This window comes from Sander vitreus, unplaced genomic scaffold, assembly GCF_031162955.1.
Source record: "Sander vitreus isolate 19-12246 unplaced genomic scaffold, sanVit1 ctg307_0, whole genome shotgun sequence".
Lineage (NCBI taxonomy): Eukaryota > Metazoa > Chordata > Actinopteri > Perciformes > Percidae > Sander > Sander vitreus.
In genome coordinates, this window is record NW_027595458.1 from 85,001 (window position 1) to 106,995 (window position 21,995).

The following is a 21,995-nucleotide window of genomic DNA, read 5'->3' on the forward strand; positions in this document are numbered from 1 at the left end:
GGGACAGACTGGAGGACACTAGGTGGTACAGCCTGAGACAGCTAGCTCAGGGGACAGACTGGAGGACACTAGGTGGTACAGCCTGAGACAGCTAGCTCAGGGGACAGACTGGAGGACACTAGGTGGTACAGCCTGAGACAGCTAGCTCAGGGGACAGACTGGAGGACACTAGGTGGTACAGCCTGAGACAGCTAGCTCAGGGGACAGACTGGATGACACTAGGTGGTACAGCCTGAGACAGCTAGCTCAGGGGACAGACTGGATGACACTAGGTGGTACAGCCTGAGACAGCTAGCTCAGGGGACAGACTGCAGGACACTAGGTGGTACAGCCTGAGACAGCTAGCTCAGGGGACAGACTGGAGGACACTAGGTGGTACAGCCTGAGACAGCTAGCTCAGGGGATGCTGTGTGTAGTTACTATGCCGACAGGTCTCTGGGGATGCTGCGTGTGTGTGGTTACCATGCCGACAGGTCTCTGGTGATGAAGGACGCCTGGCGAGCCATGGCGGTCATCTGCTGCACGTCGTCTTCCTCCATCATGTCGGTCGGCAGCGTCTCCAGAAACTCCTCTTCTTCCTCTTCCTCTGTTAGACACACAGCAGGATGTCAGGCAGTGCATTGTGGGGGACGGAGTCAGCAGGATGTCAGGCAGTGCATTGTGGGGGACGGAGTCCCTTAATCCACTCAGAGAAATACATTTTATGATATATATACTTTATAGAACTGTTTCCTCACCAGGTCTGTCTAAGTTAAGGAGCGTTAGTTTTCCTCACCAGGTCTGTTTAAGTTAAGGTGCGTTTGTTTTCCTCACCGGGCCTGTTGCGGTACGTTTCCAGCGGGCGGGGCGTCCTGATGACGGCGTCCTTCACGGCGGAGCGGAGCTTCTTCTGCTCCTTGCGCTGCTTCTTGGCGACGTTCTGCTGCTTCAGCGTCCGGTTCTTCAGCTTGTTCTCCAGCTTCACGCCGCTCGTCTTCAGCAGGCGCCGGAACGTAGGACGCCGCTTCTTAGAGCGCGGCTACACCCAGGAACACATGTCATCATCATCATTAGTCGGGAAAGAGGAAAAGAAAGAAGGGTGGAGACGAGGTAGAGGGGAGGAGAAAGAGGGAGAGGGGAGGTAGAGGGGAGGAGGGAGAGGGGAGGAGACAGAGGGAGAGGGGAGGAGAAAGAGGAGGAGAAAGAGGGAGAGGGGAGGAGAAAGAGGGAGAGGGGAGGAGAAAGAGGGAGAGGGGAGGAGAAAGGGGAGGGGACAGAGGGAGAGGGGAGGAGAAAGAGGGAGAGGGGAGGAGAAAGAGGGAGAGGGGGAGGGAGAGGGAGAGAGAGGGAGAGGGAGAGGGAGAGGGGGAGGGAGACAGAGGGAGAGGGGAGGAGACAGAGGGAGAGGGGAGGGAGGGAGAGAGAGGGAGAGGGAGGGAGAGGGGAGAGAGAGGGGGAAAGAGGGAGAGGGAGGAGAGGGAGGGAGGGGGAGGAGAGGGAGAGGGAGAGGGGGAGAGAGGGGAGGGAGGAGGGGGGAGAGGGAGGGAGAGGGAGAGAGAGAGAGGGAGAGGAGAGAGAGGAGAGAGAGAGAGAGAGGAGAGAGAGAGGGAGAGAGAGAGAGGGGGAGAGAGGAGAGAGAGGGAGAGAGAGGGAGAGGAGGAGAGAGAGGGAGAGGGGGAGGAGAGAGAGAGAGGGAGAGAGGAGGAGAGAGGGAGAGAGGGAGAGGGAGAGGAGAGGGAGAGAGGGAGGAGACAGAGGAGAGAGGGAGAGAGAGAGGGAGGGAGGGAGGGAGAGAGAGAGGGAGAGAGGAGAGAGAGAGAGAGGGAGAGAGAGGAGAGAGAGAGGGAGAGGAGAGAGAGAGGAGAGAGGGAGGGAGAGAGAGAGGGAGAGGGAGAGGAGGAGAGAGAGAGAGAGGGAGAGAGAGGGAGAGGGAGGAGAGAGAGGAGAGAGAGGGGAGAGGAGAGAGAGGGAGAGAGGGAGAGGGAGAGAGGGAGAGAGGGGAGGAGACAGAGGGAGAGGGGAGGAGACAGAGGGAGAGGGGAGGGAGAGGGGAGGGGACAGAGGGAGAGGGGAGGAGAAAGAGGGAGAGGGGAGGGAGAGGGGAGGAGAAAGAGGGAGAGGGGAGGAGAGAGAGGGAGAGGGAGAGAGGGAGAGAGGAGAGAGAGGGAGAGGGGAGAGAGGGAGGAGACAGAGGGAGAGGGGGAGGGAGAGGAGAGAGGAGAGAGAGGGAGAGGGAGGAGAGAGAGGGAGAGAGGGAGAGAGAGAGAGGGGGAGGAGACAGAGGGAGAGGGGAGAGGAGAGAGAGGAGAGAGAGAGAGGGAGAGGGAGAGAGAGAGAGGGAGAGGAGAGGGAGAGAGAGGGAGAGGGGAGGAGACAGAGGGAGAGGGGAGGGGAGGGGAGGAGAAAGAGGGAGAGGGGAGGGGAGGAGACAGAGGGAGAGGGGAGGAGACAGAGGGAGAGGGGAGGAGACAGAGGGAGAGGGGAGGAGACAGAGGGAGAGGGGAGGAGACAGAGGGAGAGGGGAGGAGACAGAGGGAGGAAGGGAGAAAGCGTTGGTTTGTTTCCAGATAAACAGTGATAAGAATAACGGCGTTACTAACGGAGTTACTTTTTTCAGTAAAGAGTAATCTGATTACTCTTCCCATCTTAATAAGTCCATTACGTCATGGTGAGCCAATCAGAGGTAGAGTTGGGCGGGTGTTTGAAAGCACCAGCCAGTCAGTCAACGAGAGAGAGAGACAGGTACGGCGAGCCCAAATAATCCCAAAGTAGCCTTCTCTAAATGGAAGTATAGCCATTACGTTCCCTCCATGCCTGTAACGGTGAAGCGTACGTTACGCTCTGGGCAGAAGAGCCTATCCACGTCATTCAAACTGAGGCCACGCCCACACGTACCGTCTTCGTTTCAACAATAGTTGCGTCCATACGGATCCATTTGTAAAAGACCCAACGCGCTACTTCATATCCCAGGCCTATAGGTGGCGCTGTTTCTGCTCCAGAAACTCCCCAAAACACGGAGGAGAGCATCGTCACATGACTAGACTATAACCAGGGGGTCAGCTTCTCCTCGCAACGCATCGCTCCTATGGCGCCATGTTGATGCTACCAAGCCATCACCTCCCGTTAGCATCCCGTTAGCATCCCATTGACTGCCATTCATTCTGACGTCACTTTGACAGAGAATACCTTTACATCTGAAGCGTTTAAAGACTCTATTTGTCCGTTGTTTATTTCTAAAGAAACACGACAATGTATAAAAGGCTCCATTACCTTGTAGCTCACGTTATGGCTCCGTAGCAGACGTTTTTATAACAATAGGCTAACGATTGGGTCATAACCACGAGACTTCCTGTCTCATAGTAGAGGAGTTACCGTATAGTACAGGAGAAGCTCTCAGGCAGTTTGGACTTCCATCAGCTGTTTAAGTGTAATGACTAATGTTAACTATCATTTTAGTGATCAATAATGAGCCTGTGTCTATGTTATCTCCTTACATATACCTACGCTCTCCGTCTCTGCTAGATTGGGAATGATTGAGATTTCTCTTGGCACAGCTACCAGAAGACTTCCAACTTTCAGACAGGTTGCTCACGTCACATCTACGTCTTCAAGCTCAGTTGGAGGCTGCTCAGTAACGCTCAGCCATCACCGGGAAAGAGACGTCACTGGTCTCCGTCCAGAGACACGGGGTCTGCTGGTCCGTTATATACGTCTATGGACTAGACCAGAGCCATATGTGTCTGTCTCTATCAGTCTGGACTAGACTAACGTTCTCTTAATACATCCGTGGACTATAATAATATAATAACTATCACCACTGCTCATTCTATAAAGGCCGCCGCAAGGAAACATCTTTGTTTACATTGTATAATGTGCTGTTGGATTGCTTTTTATTTTGCAATTCTGTCTGCCATCGGACATGATTGCAGCGCACTAGCTAGCAGAGCTAACGTTAGCTCTGCTAGCTAGCTAACATCGGCAGTCAAACAAACATCAATGAGCCAATGTCTTGTTGATAATCTACACGTTTTTCTTGCAGTAGCCTTTCTACAATAAGCCGTGGTTACTATAATCCGTTCAAGGAGTTGATAAGCAGACAGATTAGCTAGCTAGCTTCCACTTTATAAACAGCTAACGTTAACTACGTCGCTACTGTAGCGGTCAGCTACTTTAGCGATGTTTAACGTTAGCGATATATCTAGTGTAGAATCCAGGACCGGCAGAGCAGAGGGAAGTGTCAGGGAGCAGAGACATTTATTTAGATGAAGTGAGCTGGTTTGACCATGGAGATGGGATACGTGAAGCCGCAGTCGTGTGTTGAGGTGGGGGGGTGTGGCGATGACATCATCGACACGGACGTATTCGCCGTCCAAACGAGGGTTAGGGTCAACCTGGTTAACCTGAGACCAGGTTTCAAAGAAGTGCGTTTTCAGATCTCGTGTGGACGGGCGGCCCAAACGATGCTAAACGTGCGTTTGCATCAAAGCGTCTTCGTGTGGACGGCCGTACTCCATCATCTTTCAGCGTTGATCCCCTATATAAACATAAAGTCTACATACATGCATCTGATTGGAGGCTGGTCTCACTCTGTCCCACAGCAACATTATAATAGTTTGGACTGGTGTACATTGTTTCTGTTAATAACGTATTGTATTAAGTCCCCATTTCATTATAATATTCAGATTTATCATAACTAGTAACTTTTATAATTTGTAACTGTTACTTTTTTGGAAGAAGTAACTAGTAACTGTAGCTATTACTTTTTAAAAGTATCTTACCCATCACTGCAGATACATGATCTGAATCTGAATCTTCTGATAAAACTGTGAGATTAGAAACTATGTATCCTTCTGAAACTCTGGATAAAGATGTAAAGTTAACTCTGCTATTAAATAAATAATATATATGATATATAATATATATATATATTATCTGAGTATTTCTCTGTAAATACAGAAACCTTAAATTCGCTGTTTTCTCTATGGAGTCTGGTGCCAGACGGGTGCAGCTCGGAACATAATCCAATCTGTGGTTCATGTTAAAGTCATATGTTAAATGTAACTGTGTACATTTATAATAACCGGTTTGGTTAATCATTAGGATGCCGATTTAATCAAAACTATCCATTAAAGTCAGTAAATGCTTAACATCATGTTCAACACAGTGTCTGTCTCGCTCTCTGTAAACACGGAAACCTTAAATTCGCTGTTTTCTCTATGGAGTCTGGTTCCAGACTGTACAGATACAGCAGGGTCAGCTCGTGTAAACGAGCCGTTTTAAACCAGTTTTCTCCGAGAGAACTTGGGAACAGAATCGGTCAGTTTACCGTAACATGTTAGCTACTTTAACGTGACAATGTTCCGGTTCTCCGGTGTGAACTTACCGGACCCATGGCGGCAGAAACTCGGTCTCACTGCGCGGATTTAGTCCGGAGGTTGTTCAACCCTCCCGGGTGTGTGTGAGGAAGATTATCGGGGTGTTTTGGTGGAAAAGCAGCAGTTTGTTGCTCCACGCGTGTTGACTGGAGAGCCGGGGTCACACGTTCACATAGACGACCCGGAAACACTCAAACATCCGGGTCCTGTGGGCCGAGCAGCGCCCCCAGCGGCGGGAGGTTCAATAACACAAAACTAGTGACAGCTCCGTTTTTATTAATATAAAATCAGAGTTTAATATAGTACAACAAAGGGAGTATAAAGGGTAGATACAGACTGTTTGGGCAACATGTCCTTATTAAAACATTAATATAGTGTCGTAACTTATAGTTAAAATACACAAAGTTCAGAGTTATTACAGTTTGATTATTAGCGGTGGTTAACAGATTAACAGGTCAGAGATGTTTCTGGGTCTTAAAGGGACAGTGCAGTGGCCAGGTTGGCTCAGTGGGTAGAGCGGGCGCACATATACTGAGAGGTTTAAGCCTCAATGCAGAGGTCCAGGGTTAGACTCCGACCTGTGATGATTTCCTGCATGTCTTCCCCCTCTCTCCCCTTTCTCACCTTAGCAGTACTGTCCATTAAAGGCGGGAAAGCCCAAAAAATAATCTTTAAAAAAATAAATAAGGGACCGTTCGGTGTATACTGAAATGGCCCCCCACACCATAACAATGTTAGTGAGTAAATCTCCTGAAATGGCCCCCCCACCATAACAATGTTAGTGAGTAAATCTCCTGAAATGGCCCCCCACACCATAACAATGTTAGTGAGTAAATCTCCTGAAATGGCCCCCCCACCATAACAATGTTAGTGAGTAAATCTACTGAAATGGCCCCCCCACCATAACAATGTTAGTGAGTAAATCTACTGAAATGGCCCCCCCACCATAACAGAGGAGTGTGCTGTATAAGATGAGAATGCAGAGGTTTAGTCACATATGTCATGGCTGTTTAAAACACAATGGCTATCTGTTTGTCTTAGCCAAGCGCAAACCAGTACAGAAGACATCAGTAAATTGCTGGGGAGGGTCATCCCTTTTTTCCATGTCATTTTGGAGGGTCATCCAAAATGTATTGCTGGTGAAGGGAGGGTCAGGTCAATTTTGACTAAAGGTCCCAAAACTCCTCCAATGGCCCCTGAAATAAATAACGAACAGTCCCTAAATAAAAAGGGACAGTTCAGAGATGTCTGACAGCGTGTCTCCACCAGACTCCTTTCACACAAACATGATGAATAATGATGAATAATGATGAATAATGATGAATAATGATGAATGTTTTAGTGTCTGTGTTGTGGTCCTGTCCTGCAGAGCGAGAGTTCCTCATGTCCAGAACACGAAGCTTCAACAAGACATTCATAAATAAATCAGAATCAAAACTGACTTCAGATCAGCTGCTCGTCTCCCAGTCTCCACAGGAAGAAAACACCTGAGATACAAAAACACAACTAGTTTCATTTTTTATCAGTGTGTGTGTGTGTGTGTGTGTGTATGTGTGTGTCTGTGTGTGTGTGTGTGTTTGTGTGTCTTCGTGTCTGTGTGTGTGTCTGTGTGTGTGTGTATGTGTGTGTCTGTGTGTGTGTGTCTGTGTGTCTTCGTGTCTGTGTGTCTGCGTGTGTGTGTCTGTGTGTCTGTGTGTGTGTGTGTGTGTGCGTGTGTCTGCGTGTGTGTGCGTGTGTGTGCGTGTGTCTGCGTGTGTGTGCGTGTGTGTCTGCGTGTGTGTGCGTGTGTGTGTGTGTGTCTGCGTGTCTGTGTGTGTGTGTGTGTGTTTGTGTGTCTTCGTGTCTGTGTGTGTGTGTTTGTGTGTCTGCGTGTCTGTGTGTGTGCGTGTGTGTGTGTGTGTGTGTGTGTGTGTGTCTGCGTGTGTGTGTGTGCGTGCATGTGCTGACTCACCTGACTCCAATTCCTGTTCCCGCTCAGCATGGGCGTGGCCAAGATGCAGGAGAACAGCCTATCAGAGAGCAGCTCCTCATCAGGGGGGTGGGACAGGAACTGAGCTGGAAGAGAAAAGTTTCAGTTCTCCAAAAAATAGCACTTGAACACACCGCAGAGACTTCAGCCGAGCAGGCTAGTTAGCTAACGTTAGCAGTGGAGCAGATGTTCTAGGCCTTCCTTGGTTTGGTTTATGAACCATTTTAAATAGTTTTTTTCCTCACTGACAAAACAGTTAAGTCTTATTAAACTGCAAGAAAGATGTGTGTAGATATATCTAGGAAATGGTTGTTTTTCTCCTAATTGTTGATTATTTTCAGCTGATTGGCCGCTAAGTGTCTGATGCTGAACGCTAATTGGCCGCTGAGTGTGATGCCGAAAGCTGATTGGCCACTGAGTGTCTGATGCTGAACGCTAATTGGCCGCTGAGTGTGATGCCGAAAGCTGATTGGCCACTGAGTGTCTGATGCTGAACGCTAATTGGCTGCTGAGTGAGTAGTCACCGGTGCTGATGAGGTCCATGTGCAGCAAGACGTCCTGATGCAGCTTCAGGATCCCCAGAGCCGTCCTGAACAGGAACTCCTCGCCATCCCGGAAGAAAAGGTCCCAGACTCTGCACGCCACTTCCAGGGGGAGGGGCTTCAGGTAGAGGGACAGGATCCTGTGGGGGGGGGGACTTCCTGTTCTTATACACAACAACGTTCAGTCCAAATGACCAGAATTACATGTTTCAAGCTAACAGTTTTCCTCTACGTCCAGTCTTTGTGCTAAGCTAGGCTAACAGTTTTGCTCTATTCAACTCTCTTGAACTGGACCTTACTCCACTCCTTAGGACTTTACTCCACTCTATAGGACTTCACTCCACTCCCTAGGACCTCACTCCACTCTCTAGGACTTTACTCCACTCCCTAGGACCTTAGTCCACTCTCTAGGACCTCACTCCACTCCCTAGGACCTTACTCCACTCCCTAAGACCTTATTCCACTCTCTAGGACTTTACTCCACTCTCTAGGACCTCACTCCACTCCGTAGGACCTCACTCCACTCCCTAGGACCTCACTCCACTCTCTAGGACCATACTCCACTCTCTAGGACCTTTACTCCACTCTCTAGGACTTTACTCCACTCCCTAGGACTTTACTCCACTCCCTAGGACTTTACTCCACTCTCTAGGACTTTACTCCACTCCCTATGACCTTACTCCACTCTCTGGGACCTTACTCCACTCCCTAGGATCTTACTCCACTCCCTAAGACCTCACTCCACTCCCTAAGACCTTACTCCACTCTCTAGGACTTTACTCCACTCTCTAGGACCTCACTCCACTCCCTAGGACCTAGTCCACTCTCTAGGACCTTAGTCCACTCTCTAGGACCTCACTCCACTCCCTAGGACCTCACTCCACTCTCTAGGACCTTACTCCACTCTCTAGGACCTTTACTCCACTCTCTAGGACTTTACTCCACTCTCTATGACCTCACTCTACTCTCTGGGACCTTACTCCACTCCCAAGGACCTTAATCCACTCTCTAGTACCTTACTCCACTCCCTAGGACTTTACTCCACTCTCTGTGACCTCACCCCACTCTCTAGGACCTCACTCCACTCTCTAGGACCTTACTCCACTCTCTGGGACCTTACTCCACTCCCTAAGACCTTACTCCACTCTCTAGGACTTTACTCCACTCCCTAGGACCTCACTCCACTCTCTAGGACTTTACTCCACTCTCTAGGACCTTACTCCACTCCCTAAGACCTTACTCCACTCTCTAGGACTTTACTCCACTCTCTAGGATCTTACTCCACTCACTAGACCTCACTCCACTCTCTAAGACCTCACTCCACTCTCTATGACCTTACTCCTCTCTCTAGGACCTCACTCCACTCCCTATGACCTCACTCCACTCCCTATGACCTCACTCCACTCCCTATGACCTCACTCCACTCTCTGGGACCTTACTCCACTCTCTGGGACCTTACTCCACTCCCTAGGACTTCACTCCACTCCCTATGACCTCACTCCACTCCCTATGACCTCACTCCACTCCCTATGACCTCACTCCACTCCCTAGGACTTCACTCCACTCTCTGGGACCTTACTCCACTCCCTAGGACCTTAGTCCACTTCCTAAGACCTTAGTCCACTCCCTAGGACTTTACTCAACTTTTTTGGACTCCTGTAAGGCAGTCTCTGTCTGTGGTCTGATCTGGTCCAGAGACTCACCAGTCCAGCAGGTAGAGGTCCGGAGTGACACCTGAAGACTGGAAATGAAGAAAGAGATGAGGTAGAGACTCCTGCAGAAACACCTGGAAAGCCCCGAAATACCTGAGCATCTGCAGACACACAGAAACAGAAATATCTGAGCATCTACACACACACACACACACACACACACACACACACACACACAGATACACACACACACACACACAAGGTTGTGGCTCTGGTTTATAGAAAGGTTGAGGTAGAGAAAGAGTACCAGGTGGTGTTGTCCTCTGTAGAAAGCCAACTGACAGCGTCTGTTAATCAGGTTGGAGAAGCTGATAAAGACGTCAACCTCGTCCATGTTCAGGATCAACATGGCCGCTACGCTGGACATACCCTGAACCTGCACCCAAAGAGAGAGAGAGAGAGAGAGAGACAGACAGAGAGAGAGAGAGACAGAAAGAGGACATAGAGAGAGAGAGAGAGAGACAGAGAGAGAGAGAGAGAGAGAGAGAGACAGACAGAAAGAGGAGAGAGAGAGAGAGAGAGACAGAGAGACAGAGAGAGAGAGAGAGAGACAGAGAGAGAGAGACAGAGAGAGAGAGAGAGAGACAGAGACAGAGAGACCGACCGAGAGAGAGAGACAGAGAGAGAGAGAGAGAGAGACAGAAAGAGGACAGAGAGATAGAGAGAGAAATCACCATCACCAAACCCACCAGACTCCATGTAAATAATCAGGACTTTTATCATGGTAAAACACACTTCATCCATCCATCCATCCATCTTCATCCGCTTATCCGGGGTCGGGTCGCGGGGGTAGCAGCTCCAGCAGGGGACCCCAAACTTCCCTTTCCCGGGCCACATTAACCAGCTCCGACTGGGGGATCCCGAGGCGTTCCCAGGCCAGGTTAGAGATATAATCCCTCCACCTAGTCCTGGGTCTCCCCCGAGGCCTCCTCCCAGCTGGACGTGCCTGGAACACCTCCCTAGGGAGGCGCCCAGGGGGCATCCTTACCAGATGCCCGAACCACCTCAACTGGCTCCTTTCGACGCAAAGGAGCAGCGGCTCTACTCCGAGCTCCTCACGGATAACTGAGCTTCTCACCCTATCTCTAAGGGAGACGCCAGCTACCCTCCTGAGGAAACCCATTTCGGCCGCTTGTACCCTGGATCTTGTTCTTTCGGTCATGACCCAGCCTTCATGACCATAGGTGAGGGTAGGAACAAAAACTGACCGGTAGATTGAGAGCTTTGCCTTCTGGCTCAGCTCTCTTTTTCGTCACAACGGTGCGATAAATTGAATGTAATACCGCACCTGCTGTGCCGATTCTCCGACCAATCTCCCGCTCCATTGTCCCCTCACTCGCGAACAAGACCCCAAGGTACTTGAACTCCTTCACTTGGGGTAAGGACTCATTCCCTACCTGGAGAAGGCACTCCATCGGTTTCCTGCTGAGAACCATGGCCTCCGATTTAGAGGTGCTGATCCTCATCCCAACCGCTTCACACTCGGCTGCGAACCGATCCAGTGAGTGCTGAAGGTCACAGGCCGATGATGCCATCAGGACCACATCATCTGCAAAAAAGCAGCGATGAGATCCCCAGCCCACCGAACTGCAGCCCCTCTCCACCCCGACTACGCCTCGATATCCTGTCCATAAATACTACAAACAGGATTGGTGACAAAGCGCAGCCCTGGCGGAGGCCAACTCTCACCTGAAACGAGTCCGACTTACTGCCGAGAACCCGGACACAGCTCTCGCTTTGGTCGTACAGAGATTGGATGGCCCTGAGAAGGGACCCCCTCACCCCATACTCCCGCAGCACCTCCCACAGTATCTCCCGGGGCACCCGGTCATACGCCTTCTCCAGATCCACAAAACACATGTAGACTGGTTGGGCATACTCCCAGGCTCCCTCCAGGATCCTTGCGAGTAAAGATCTGGTCCGTTGTTCCACGACCAGGACGGAATCCGCATTGTTCCTCTTCAACCTGAGATTCGACTATCGACCGAACCCTCCTTTCCAGCACCTTCGAGTAGACTTTACCGGGGAGGCTGAGAAGTGTGATACCCCTGTAATTGGCACACACCCTCTGGTCCCCCCTTAAAAAGGGGAACCACCACCCCGGTCTGCCACTCCTTAGGCACCGTCCCAGACTTCCACGCAATGTTGAAGAGGCGTGTCAACCAAGACAACCCCTCCACACCCAGAGCTTTAAGCATTTCTGGACGGATCTCATCAATTCCTGGGGCTTTGCCACTGTGGAGTTGTTTAACTACCTCAGCAACCTCCACCAGGGAAATTGATGCCAATCCCCCCCCTCATCCTCCAGCTCTGCCTCTACCATAGAGGGCGTATTAGTCGGATTTAGGAGTTCCTCAAAGTGCTCCTTCCACCGCCCTATTACCTCCTCAGTTGAGGTCAACAGCGTCCCATCCTTACTGTACACAGCTTGGATGGTTCCCGCTTCCCCCTCCTGAGGTGGCGAACGGTTTTCCAGAAGCACCTTGGTGCCGACCGAAAGTCCTTCTCCATGTCTTCTCCGAACTTCTCCCACACACGCTGCTTTGCCTCTTTCACGGCAGAGGCTGCAGCCCTTCGAGCCCTTCGGTACCTTGCAACTGCCTCCGGAGTCGTCTGGGAATAACATATCCCGGAAAGACTCCTTCTTCAGTCGGACGGCTTCCCTGACCACCGGTGTCCACCACGGTGTTCGTGGGTTACCGCCCCTTGAGGCACCTAAGACCCTAAGACCACAGCTCCTCACCGCAGCTTCAGCAATGGAAACTTTGAACATTGTCCACTCGGGTTCAATGCCCCCAGCCTCCACAGGGATGCACGAAAAGCTCCGCCGGAGGTGTGAGTTGAAAGTCTGTCGGACAGGGGCCTCCTCCAGACGTTCCCAATTTACCCGCACTACCCGTTTGGGCTTACCAGGTCTGTCCAGAGTCTTCCCCCACCCCCTGACCCAACTCACCACCAGATGGTGATCGGTTGACAGCTCCGCCCCTCTCTTCACCCGAGTGTCCAAAACATATGGCCTCAGATCAGATGAAACGATTATAAAATCGATCATTGACCTTTGGCCTAGGGTGCTCTGGTACCAAGTACACTTATGAGCATCCCTATGTTCGAACATGGTGTTCGTTATAGACAATCCATGACTAGCACAGAAGTCCAACAACAAACAACCACTCTGGTTTAGATCAGGGAGGCCGTTCCTCCCAATCACGCCTCTCCATGTGTCTCCATCATTACCCACGTGCGCGTTGAAGTCCCCCAGCAGAACTATGGAGTCCCCAACTGGAGCCCCCATGCAGGACTCCACTCAAGGTCTCCAAGAAGGCCGAATACTCTGAACTCTTGTTTGGTGCATATGCACAAACAACAGTCAGAGTTTTCCCCCACAACCCGCAGGCGTAGGGAGGCGACCCTCTCGTCCACCGGGTTAAACTCCAACGTAGCGGCGCTCAGCCGGGGGCTTGTGAGTATCCCCACACCCGCCCGGCGCCTCACACCCTGGGCAACTCCGGAGAAGAAAAGAGTCCAACCCCTATCCAGGAGTATGGTTCCAGAACCAAGACTGTGCGTAGAGGTAAGCCCCACCAGATCTAACCGGTAGCGCTCCACCTCCCGCACAAGTTCCGGCTCCTTCCCCCACAGAGAGGTGACATTCCACGTCCCCAGAGCCAGCCTCTGCTGCCCGGGTCTGGTCCGTCGAGGCCCCTGACCTTCACTGCCACCCATGTGGCAGCGCACCCGACCCCAGCGGTTCCTCCCACAGGTGGTGGGCCCATGGGATGGAGGGATGTCCGCCACGTAGCTTTTTCGGGCTGTGCCCGACCGGGCTCCGTGGCAAACCCGGCCACCAGACGCTCGCTGACGAGCCCTCCATCTGGGCCTGGCTCCAGACGGGGGCCCCGGGCTTCCTCCGGGCAGGGTCACTTCATCCCTTCCTCGATTTTTCATAGGATTTTTGAATTTTTTAAAACACACTTCATTCAAAGTGAATAGAAACTAAATCAGACTACCAAAAGCCATCTTGGTTCATCTTTGAAAGCTGCAGTGTCTGTGTGTGTGTGTCTGTGTGTGTGTGTGTGTGTGTGTGTGTGTATTTGTGTGACTCACATATCCCACATCAGGTCTGTAACAGATGTAAGCTCCCAGGATGCTTTGCAGCAGGTCGTGGTAAGGACCTCCCTACAAAATAAAAGCCTCTGTGGTTAAACAGACAGATTCTGTGCTATACTTTTGACTCTACTGTCCTAAACTCTGCTGTCCAACCTTCTGGAAGACACCGAGCGACGGCAGTACCCCCGAAATGTCCCGAGTGATGATCTCCAGACTGTCTCCGTCTGCAGGGAAACACGCTGACTCAGACAAGAGTCAGCACTTTCAAAAGTTACAGGGAAACTTTTGTATATTTCAACCTGGACCCTATTTTCCCATGTTTTTGTTTCTAAGTGTTTGACAACATTATGGAAAGACAAACCAAGATGGCTTTTTCTGTCCACTTTGACAGCCATCACCGTCACCAAACCCACCAGACTCCATGTAAATAATCAGGACTTTTATCATCGTAAAACACACTTCATTCAAAGTGGACAGAAACTAAATCAAACTACCAAAAGCCGTCTTGGTTCATCTTTCCACTGTTCCAACAATCACCACTCTGGTTTGGTTGAAATAAACCCTTAATTCACCCATTTACATGTGGAGATATGCTGGCTCTATACACGCTAAAAGTCCTGATTATTTACATGGAGTCTGGTGGGTTTGGTGATGGTGATTTCGGGGCTGTTTCTTGTTAAACTAAAAGGATCTTACTCTTTAACTAAAAGGTCTATCTCTGTAGGGATCCATCCCATAATGTTGTCAGACACGTAGAATAATAATCTGAGTCTGTCAGCAACAACAACAGAACTTTTAGTGACGCTGACTGAGCTGGACATTAGTCCTGTAGGGTAACATTACAGCTTGGTTCTGGTTTAATACTGGACCAGTTTCACAGATTGTTGTTCCATCAGACACAGAGACATGGAGACAGAGTCCAGTTTAAACTAGGTTTGATTTACCGTCAGTGTCACTGAGGTTAGACCACTTCTCCTTCGCTCTGGAGAGGAAGATCTCGTACAGCTCTGAGGAAGAGGAGCAGAGCCAAGAGTTTCTGAAAGCATTACTTTGATCCTCAGAAATACTGATTATGCAAATAGTTGCATATTAATATAAGAGTAAAGGACTCGTGGGGCACACGCTCTCCTGGGGAGCTAGGGGTCGCCCCGACAGCCGATGCAGCACGGTGTGTGTCGGTACCTGCGGTGATGTTGAGCTCGTTGGCGATGGCGAGGCTCCAGACTCGTCCTCGCACGCTCGGCGGTAAACCCCCCCACCACAGGTCCCGGGCACGCCGACTCTCCCGCCTGAAACACAGACACACTGTGACATCACCACACAAACACTGTGACATCACCACACAGACGCTGGAGGCTCGGAAACACCAGAGCAAGGGGAATGACAGGGGGGAACACCAGAGCAGGGGGAATGAGAGGGGGGGAACACCAGAGCAGGGGGAATGAGAGAGGGAACACCAGAGCAGGAGGAATGAGAGGGGGAACACCAGAGCAGGAGGAATGAGAGAGGGAACACCAGAGCAGGAGGAATGAGAGAGGGAACACCAGAGCAGGAGGAATGAGAGGGGGAACACCAGAGCAGGGGGAATGAGAGGGGGGAACACCAGAGCAGGGAGGGAATGAGAGGGGGGAACACCAGAGCAGGAGGAATGAGAGGGGGAAACACCAGAGCAGGGAGGGAATGAGAGGGGGAACACCAGAGCAGGGAGGGAATGAGAGGGGGAAACACCAGAGCAGGGGGGAATGAGAGGGGGGAACACCAGAGCAGGGGGGAATGAGAGGGGGAAACACCAGAGCAGGGGGAATGAGAGGGGGGAACACCAGAGCAGGGGGAATGAGAGAGGGAACACCAGAGCAGGGGGAATGAGAGGGGGAACACCAGAGCAGGAGGAATGAGAGGGGGGAACGCCAGAGCAGGGGGAATGAGAGGGGGAACACCAGAGCAGGGAGAATGAGAGGGGGAACACCAGAGCAGGGGGAATGAGAGGGGGGGAACACCAGAGCAGGGGGAATGAGAGGGGGAACGCCAGAGCAGCGTACATGGAGTCCCAGTGCGGCAGGATGTGCTGGTTCCAGACCAGCGTGGCGTTGGAGATCTCCACTTCCTGTCTGAAGCGCTGAGTCATCAGCTGCTGGCGCCGCTCGGCCGCCGCGAGCTCTGACGGACAGACGGGACACTGTGTTAAGCTCCGCCCCCACGGGAGGCAGAGACGTCTCTGAGCAGCCAGCGGGACGTAAACCACAAACATTCATCTCCTCATCACATCAGGCAGTCCTTCCAGAAACACGGGGAGTTCTTTGGGATGGTTTTGGGCTAAAGTCCTTGATTATTCGGCACGTTTTCTTAAAACTTCGCACAAAATAAATATGCAGACTTTGGCTGATTATGCGTTGAACTATGAGATCACATGATCACGGTTTTCTGGAGGGACTGACTAGAGACACTCGGGGTTAAAAGTGTCCAAAATGTCGGAAACAAAACTGACAAAAACGTTGAAAAAAGACTATAGAAACGAGGAGTTCAACGTGTGAAACATGTTTCCTTTTACTCACAAAAAAACCACAAAAACGTTTTTAAAAAGGAAAAACATTGAATAAAGTCCTTGTGTCTGAACCTGTTCCAAGACATATCCTGCACCCAGCACAGCTCATGAATCTGCTCCCATCTGTGGCCCATGGCTGGTCTTACAGGGAGGTGTGTTCAGGTACATTCTGGTCTTACAGGGAGGTGTGTTCAGGTGCATTCTGGTCTTACAGGGAGGTGTGTTCAGGTGCATTCTGGTCTTACAGGGAGGTGTGTTCAGGTGCATTCTGGTCTTACAGGGAGGTGTGTTCAGGTGCATGCTGGTCTTACAGGGAGGTGTGTTCAGGTGCATGCTGGTCTTACAGGGAGGTGTGTTCAGGTGCATGCTGGTCTTACAGGGAGGTGTGTTCAGGTGCATTCTGGTCTTACAGGGAGGTGTGTTCAGGTACATTCTGGTCTTACAGGGAGGTGTGTTCAGGTGCATGCTGGTCTTACAGGGAGGTGTGTTCAGGTGCATTCTGGTCTTACAGGGAGGTGTGTTCAGGTACATTCTGGTCTTACAGGGAGGTGTGTTCAGGTACATTCTGGTCTTACAGGGAGGTGTGTTCAGGTGCGTGCTGGTCTTACAGGGAGGTGTGTTCAGGTGCATGCTGGTCTTACAGGGAGGTGTGTTCAGGTGCATGCTGGTCTTACAGGGAGGTTGGTCAGGTGCATTCTGGTCTTACAGGGAGGTGTGTTCAGGTGCATGCTGGTCTTACAGCGAGGTGTGTTCAGGTGCATTCTGGTCTTACAGGGAGGTGTGTTCAGGTACATTCTGGTGTTCAGGTACATTCTGGTCTTACAGGGAGACCTGGTCTAGAGTCAATAACGCAGCATTTCATTGTTATTTTAACCATTAGTAAAATGCTCCTAGACTCGTCACAGCAGCACACACACACACACACACACACACACACACACACACACACACACACACACGCAGAAGATTACTAATACAAATATTACGGTGCAGATCCTCCATCATAACAGCAATGCTCCAAGGTCCAAACGCGCCTGGCTTTTAAAGGGAATGGGAGATGATCTCTGATTGGTTGATTGCATGTTACGCCCAGAACACACCTCTGATTAATGAAGACACTAAGGTCAACCCTTTAGAACCATGACCCCGGCACACGGACCCTTTTTACACCGTTAAACTAGCAGACGTGGATTAGGACACGACATGCGCTTAGACCGTTAACATAGGGCCCTCTGTGTGTGGGACTCCGAGACTGGAACCGGAGTTCCCCTCTCGGTGGGCGGAGCTGCAGGTGGTAAAAACAAATGCACCTCTCCTCTTGGCGGCGGCCACCATCTGCTCGTACTGCTGCCGGTGTCTCTGAGTCTCCTCGGGAGACTTCGCTGGAAGGTTCCTGCAACAGACACACCGTCAGAGACACACACACACACACACACCGTCAGAGACACACACACACACACACACCGTCAGACACACACACACACACACCGTCAGAGACACACACACACACACACACAGAGACACACACACCGTCAGACACCGTCAGACACACACACACACACACACACCGTCAGAGACACACACACACACACACAGACACACACACACACACACACAGACACACACACACACACACACACACACCGTCAGAGACACACACACACACACACACACCATCAGACACACACAGACCGTGTCTCAGTTCAGGGACCGCATCCTTCAAATTGAGGAAAAGAAGGCGCATGGAATATTTTAGTTTGGAGTGTGTGTATGTGCATGTGTGTGAGTGTGTGCGTCTGTGTGTGTGTGTGTGTGTGTGTGTGTGTGTGTGTGTGTGTGTGTGTGTGTGTGTGTGTGTGTGTGTGTGTGTGTGTCTGTGTGTGTGTGTGTGTGTGTGTGTGTGTGTGTATGTGTCTGTGTGTGTGTCTGTGTGTGCGTGTGTGTGTGTGTGTCTGTGTGTGTGTGTGTGTGAGAGAGAGAGAGAGAGAGTGTGTGTGTGTGTGTGTGTGTGTGTGTGTGTGTGTGTGTGTGTGTGTCTCTGTGTGTGTCTCTGTGTGTGTGTGTGTGTCTGTGTGTGTCTGTCTGTGTGTGTGTGTGTGTGTGTGTGTGTGTGTGTGTGTGTGTGTGTGTGTGTGTGTGTGTGTGTGTGTGTGTGTGTGTGTGTGTGTGTGTGTGTGTGTGTGTGTGTGTGTGTGTGTCTGTGTGTGTGTGTGTGTGTGAGTGAGTGAGTGAGTGTGTGTGTGTCTGTGTGTGTGTGTGTGTCTGTGTGTGTGTGTGTGTGTGTGTGTGTGTGTGTGTGTCTGTGTGTGTGTGTGTGTGTGTGTGTAACTATGAAGAATAGTTTTTTGGAACTAAATAACTGGACGTGAGGACCGAGTCACAACCCTCGTCCAGAAGGCGACAACAGAAACGGTGAAAACACGTGAAGAGGTCGTCAGAACGCGGCGCCTGAACTGAGACGCAGCCACAGAGACAGGAAGTAGTCGTACGGCGGCCGGTCCTGCAGGATCAGCGCCGTTGTCGACAGCGGCTCCGCCTTCCTCCGGCTCTGCTGCCCCGCTGCATTATGGGTAGGAGAGCAGCGGGCCGCCACCTGACGCGCCTCAAACTCCTGCAACGACATCACAATCACAGGACACGCCTCTTCTATTAGTTTAGTCGCTGGTCTAGTTTTGTTCTTAGTTTTATTGTGAAAATCCGCCTGATCTACATGCTTTTATTTTGAAAGAGGAGATACCTGCTGGATGATGCGAGCCTGTTTGGACGGACTCTGTTTGGGAGGAACTTTACCAAACAGCTTCCAACCAGGAACACTTTGACTGACGGACCGCTGCTTCCTGCTGCGCACACACACACACACACACACACACACACACACACACACACACACACACACACACACACACACACACACACACACACACACACACACACACACACACACACACACACACACACACACAGACACACACACACAGAGACAGACACACACACACACACACACACACACACACACACACACACACACACACACACACACACACACACACACACACACACACACACACACACACACACACACACACACACACACACACACACACACACACACACACACACATACACACACACATACACACACACATACACACACACACACACACACAGACACACACACACACAGACAGACAGACACACACAGAGACACACACACACACACATATATATATATATATACACACACACACACACACACACACACACACACACATACACACACACACAGACACACACACACACACACAGCATCGGGGACATTATCGTTGTGATGACGACCGGACGCTGCAGTGTGAAACCTAAACTTACTCACACATTAAATCTCGACTAGATCACTGTTCCTAAATCTGCTGTTTCCTAGCAACCGACCTGCTGAAGTATTCGGCGATGTCCGGCCTCCGGGACTGCAGCTCCGTCTCTGGATCTGCGTCGCCCGGCTGCAGCTGTCCCGGGGCGCTGTGCAGGCGGCGCCCACACGCAAACGTGTTCCTAAAGCGAGCGCCGGCGTTGGGCGGGAGGCCCGGCTCGCCCGCCGCCCCGCCCGTAAACGCGTCATCATCCCCGTCCTCTTCCTCCGACCAACGCTGCGCTTCCACCTCTGCACCAATCCCGTCAGTTTGTGCCTCGTCTTCTCTCGGACTAAGCCCCGCCCCCTGATCCTCGCAGAAGCGTCCGATTGGTCCGTAATCTGACCCTGAGCTGAGCGAAGAACAGGCGGCGAGATCCTCCGCCGGGGAACAGGACGCATCTTTGCTTAAGTCCATATTAACAGTGGAAGCCGTTCTTACCAGAGGATCTTAACTGGGAATCAAATGGATGCAAAGAACCTGATTTTAAGATTTGTATTTGTTGAAAATAAATTAATAAATGGACATATACATATTTAATATGATTAAAAAAATAACCTTTGCATCAAGTGGAACAGGCCCATTGGCTACCTACATAATCAGCTGTTTTACATTTAAAATGTTCAAGGCCTTATCACACTGATGTGACCGAGCCCGACCAGAACCAGAACATCATCTCTAAATATCTGTCCGAACCGGGCCCGGCCCGTCGGGTCCCGTCGGGCTCGGGTCGGGTATCCATCCTCTATTCATTATTATGTTCAAACATTTTATTTTGAAAGGACAGCACTAGTTTGTCATTCATTCTTAGTGAGGTTTTATTTATTTATTATTATGAAGGTAAAACTACTTTCCACAAACATCGAAATAAGCAACAAAAACTTGAAAAAAGTGTTTAAATGTCTTTCAAAATAAACTTAGCAAAGCTCACTTAATCTTTTATTTTGAAAGTTAAACACTAGATTCCACAAAACGACAAAAACACACAAACGGGTAATTATTGTTGTCTTACTATTTAGTTTTTATTTTGAAGTTTAAACCCTGCAAATGTCCGTTTTATTTTGAAGGAAACCCCACTAGTTAACATTTTAGGTTACCGGTTTGTATTTTGAAAGGAAACCCCGCTGGTTTCCGGTCCTATGGTCGATAACTTATTAACTCACCTCTGCGGATCTCCTGTCAGCGCTGCTCGGCAGAAACGGACCCGGATGCAGCGCCTCCTCCGCGGGGAACAGACAGCGGAGTCCCGCGGACCGTCATGCCTGGAAACAGAGCCCTCTGGCCGGCGGAGAGACAGTGGACACGCCGCTTAATCATCCTCTGCGGTGACAGGTGTGCTCGGGGCGGAGAGGCGCCATATTGAGACGTCCGGTGACGTAGGGAAGGCTACGTCAGCCTGACGTCAGATGTATTAAAGTACACATTTATTATATATTCTACATATCTATATTTCTCTAAATTCGTAGGTATTGAAAACTAGTGCAGGCTAGTTTTTTAATCTGTAACACTTTAATTTACCATTGTGGTAAAACTAACTGGATGGCTATACTGGATGTAAACAAATATGATTTTATATAAAGATATAAACAAATAATAAATGTTTTCTCCAATTTCGTGGCTTTTTATGTGAATTTAGAGAATATATTTACATATCACTTAGGATTATTATACTACTATTTATTATTTTTAGAAAATTAAAAAAATCATGCACTTAATAAATGCATTTAAGCAACATAGAGAACACACACACACATATACACACACATGCACACACACACATATACACACACACACATATACACACACATATACATACACACATATACATACACACATATACATACACATATACACAAACACACACACATATACACACACACATACACACACACGCAAACACACATATACACACACACACGCGCGCACACACACACACACACAGACACACACACACGCAAACATACACACACACGCAAACACACACACACAAACACACACGCAAACACACACACACAGAGAGACACACACATATATACACACACATATACACACACACACAGAGAGACACACACACATATACACACACACACACACACACACAAAATGTAATAAAAACTGAAATTTCAATCAAAAATATTTTCAAAATAAAAGTATGTTTGAAAAAAGAAACATTTTATTTAATATAAATAACATGTTTACAGGTCAAACAGCATTATTAGAAAAAGGCATTCATGTATATTTTTGTTTTACTTTATAAAATAATGTTGTCAGAAGTATTTAAGATCAAAATGTTGAACTGTCTGTTTGAGACTCCGTAGAAAACGTCCACAGCTTTCTTTATTTGCAAATCAAATGAAAAATAGCA

The 21,995-nt window shown here is 49.9% G+C and overlaps 2 protein-coding genes across 4 annotated transcripts in view; both read right to left on the minus strand.

Annotated features, from left to right (window-relative positions):
* noc3l (NOC3-like DNA replication regulator) overlaps window positions 1-5,534 on the minus strand; it is a 19,098-nt gene extending 13,564 nt beyond the window's left edge. The window contains exons 1-3 of the mRNA XM_078244804.1: window positions 5,363-5,534; window positions 814-1,018; window positions 463-586 (exon numbers count right to left, since the gene is read on the minus strand). Coding sequence (XP_078100930.1) covers window positions 463-586; window positions 814-1,018; window positions 5,363-5,371 — 338 coding nt within the window. The 5' untranslated portion in view covers window positions 5,372-5,534. The remainder of the gene's footprint in view (window positions 1-462; window positions 587-813; window positions 1,019-5,362) is intronic.
* Window positions 5,535-5,613: 79 nt separating this feature from the next.
* Window positions 5,614-21,004, minus strand: LOC144513644 (TBC1 domain family member 12-like). Of its 3 annotated transcripts, none has more exons than XM_078244808.1 (15): window positions 20,794-21,004; window positions 19,653-20,084; window positions 18,964-19,063; window positions 18,716-18,837; window positions 17,537-17,619; window positions 15,724-15,841; window positions 14,867-14,973; window positions 14,629-14,691; window positions 13,838-13,923; window positions 13,682-13,753; window positions 9,825-9,953; window positions 9,569-9,678; window positions 7,848-8,005; window positions 7,306-7,409; window positions 5,614-6,841 (listed from the first exon to the last, which is right to left on the minus strand). In XM_078244808.1, the coding sequence occupies exons 2-15, from the start codon at window positions 20,045-20,047 to the stop codon at window positions 6,803-6,805; spliced, it is 1,686 nt and encodes a 561-aa protein (XP_078100934.1). In that variant the 5' UTR covers window positions 20,048-20,084; window positions 20,794-21,004; the 3' UTR covers window positions 5,614-6,802. The 3 variants fall into 3 exon arrangements, with proteins under 3 accessions (XP_078100934.1, XP_078100935.1, XP_078100933.1); XM_078244809.1 differs by having other exon boundaries at window positions 13,838-13,908; window positions 18,964-19,066; XM_078244807.1 differs by having other exon boundaries at window positions 18,964-19,066.
* Window positions 21,005-21,995: the final 991 nt, after the last annotated feature.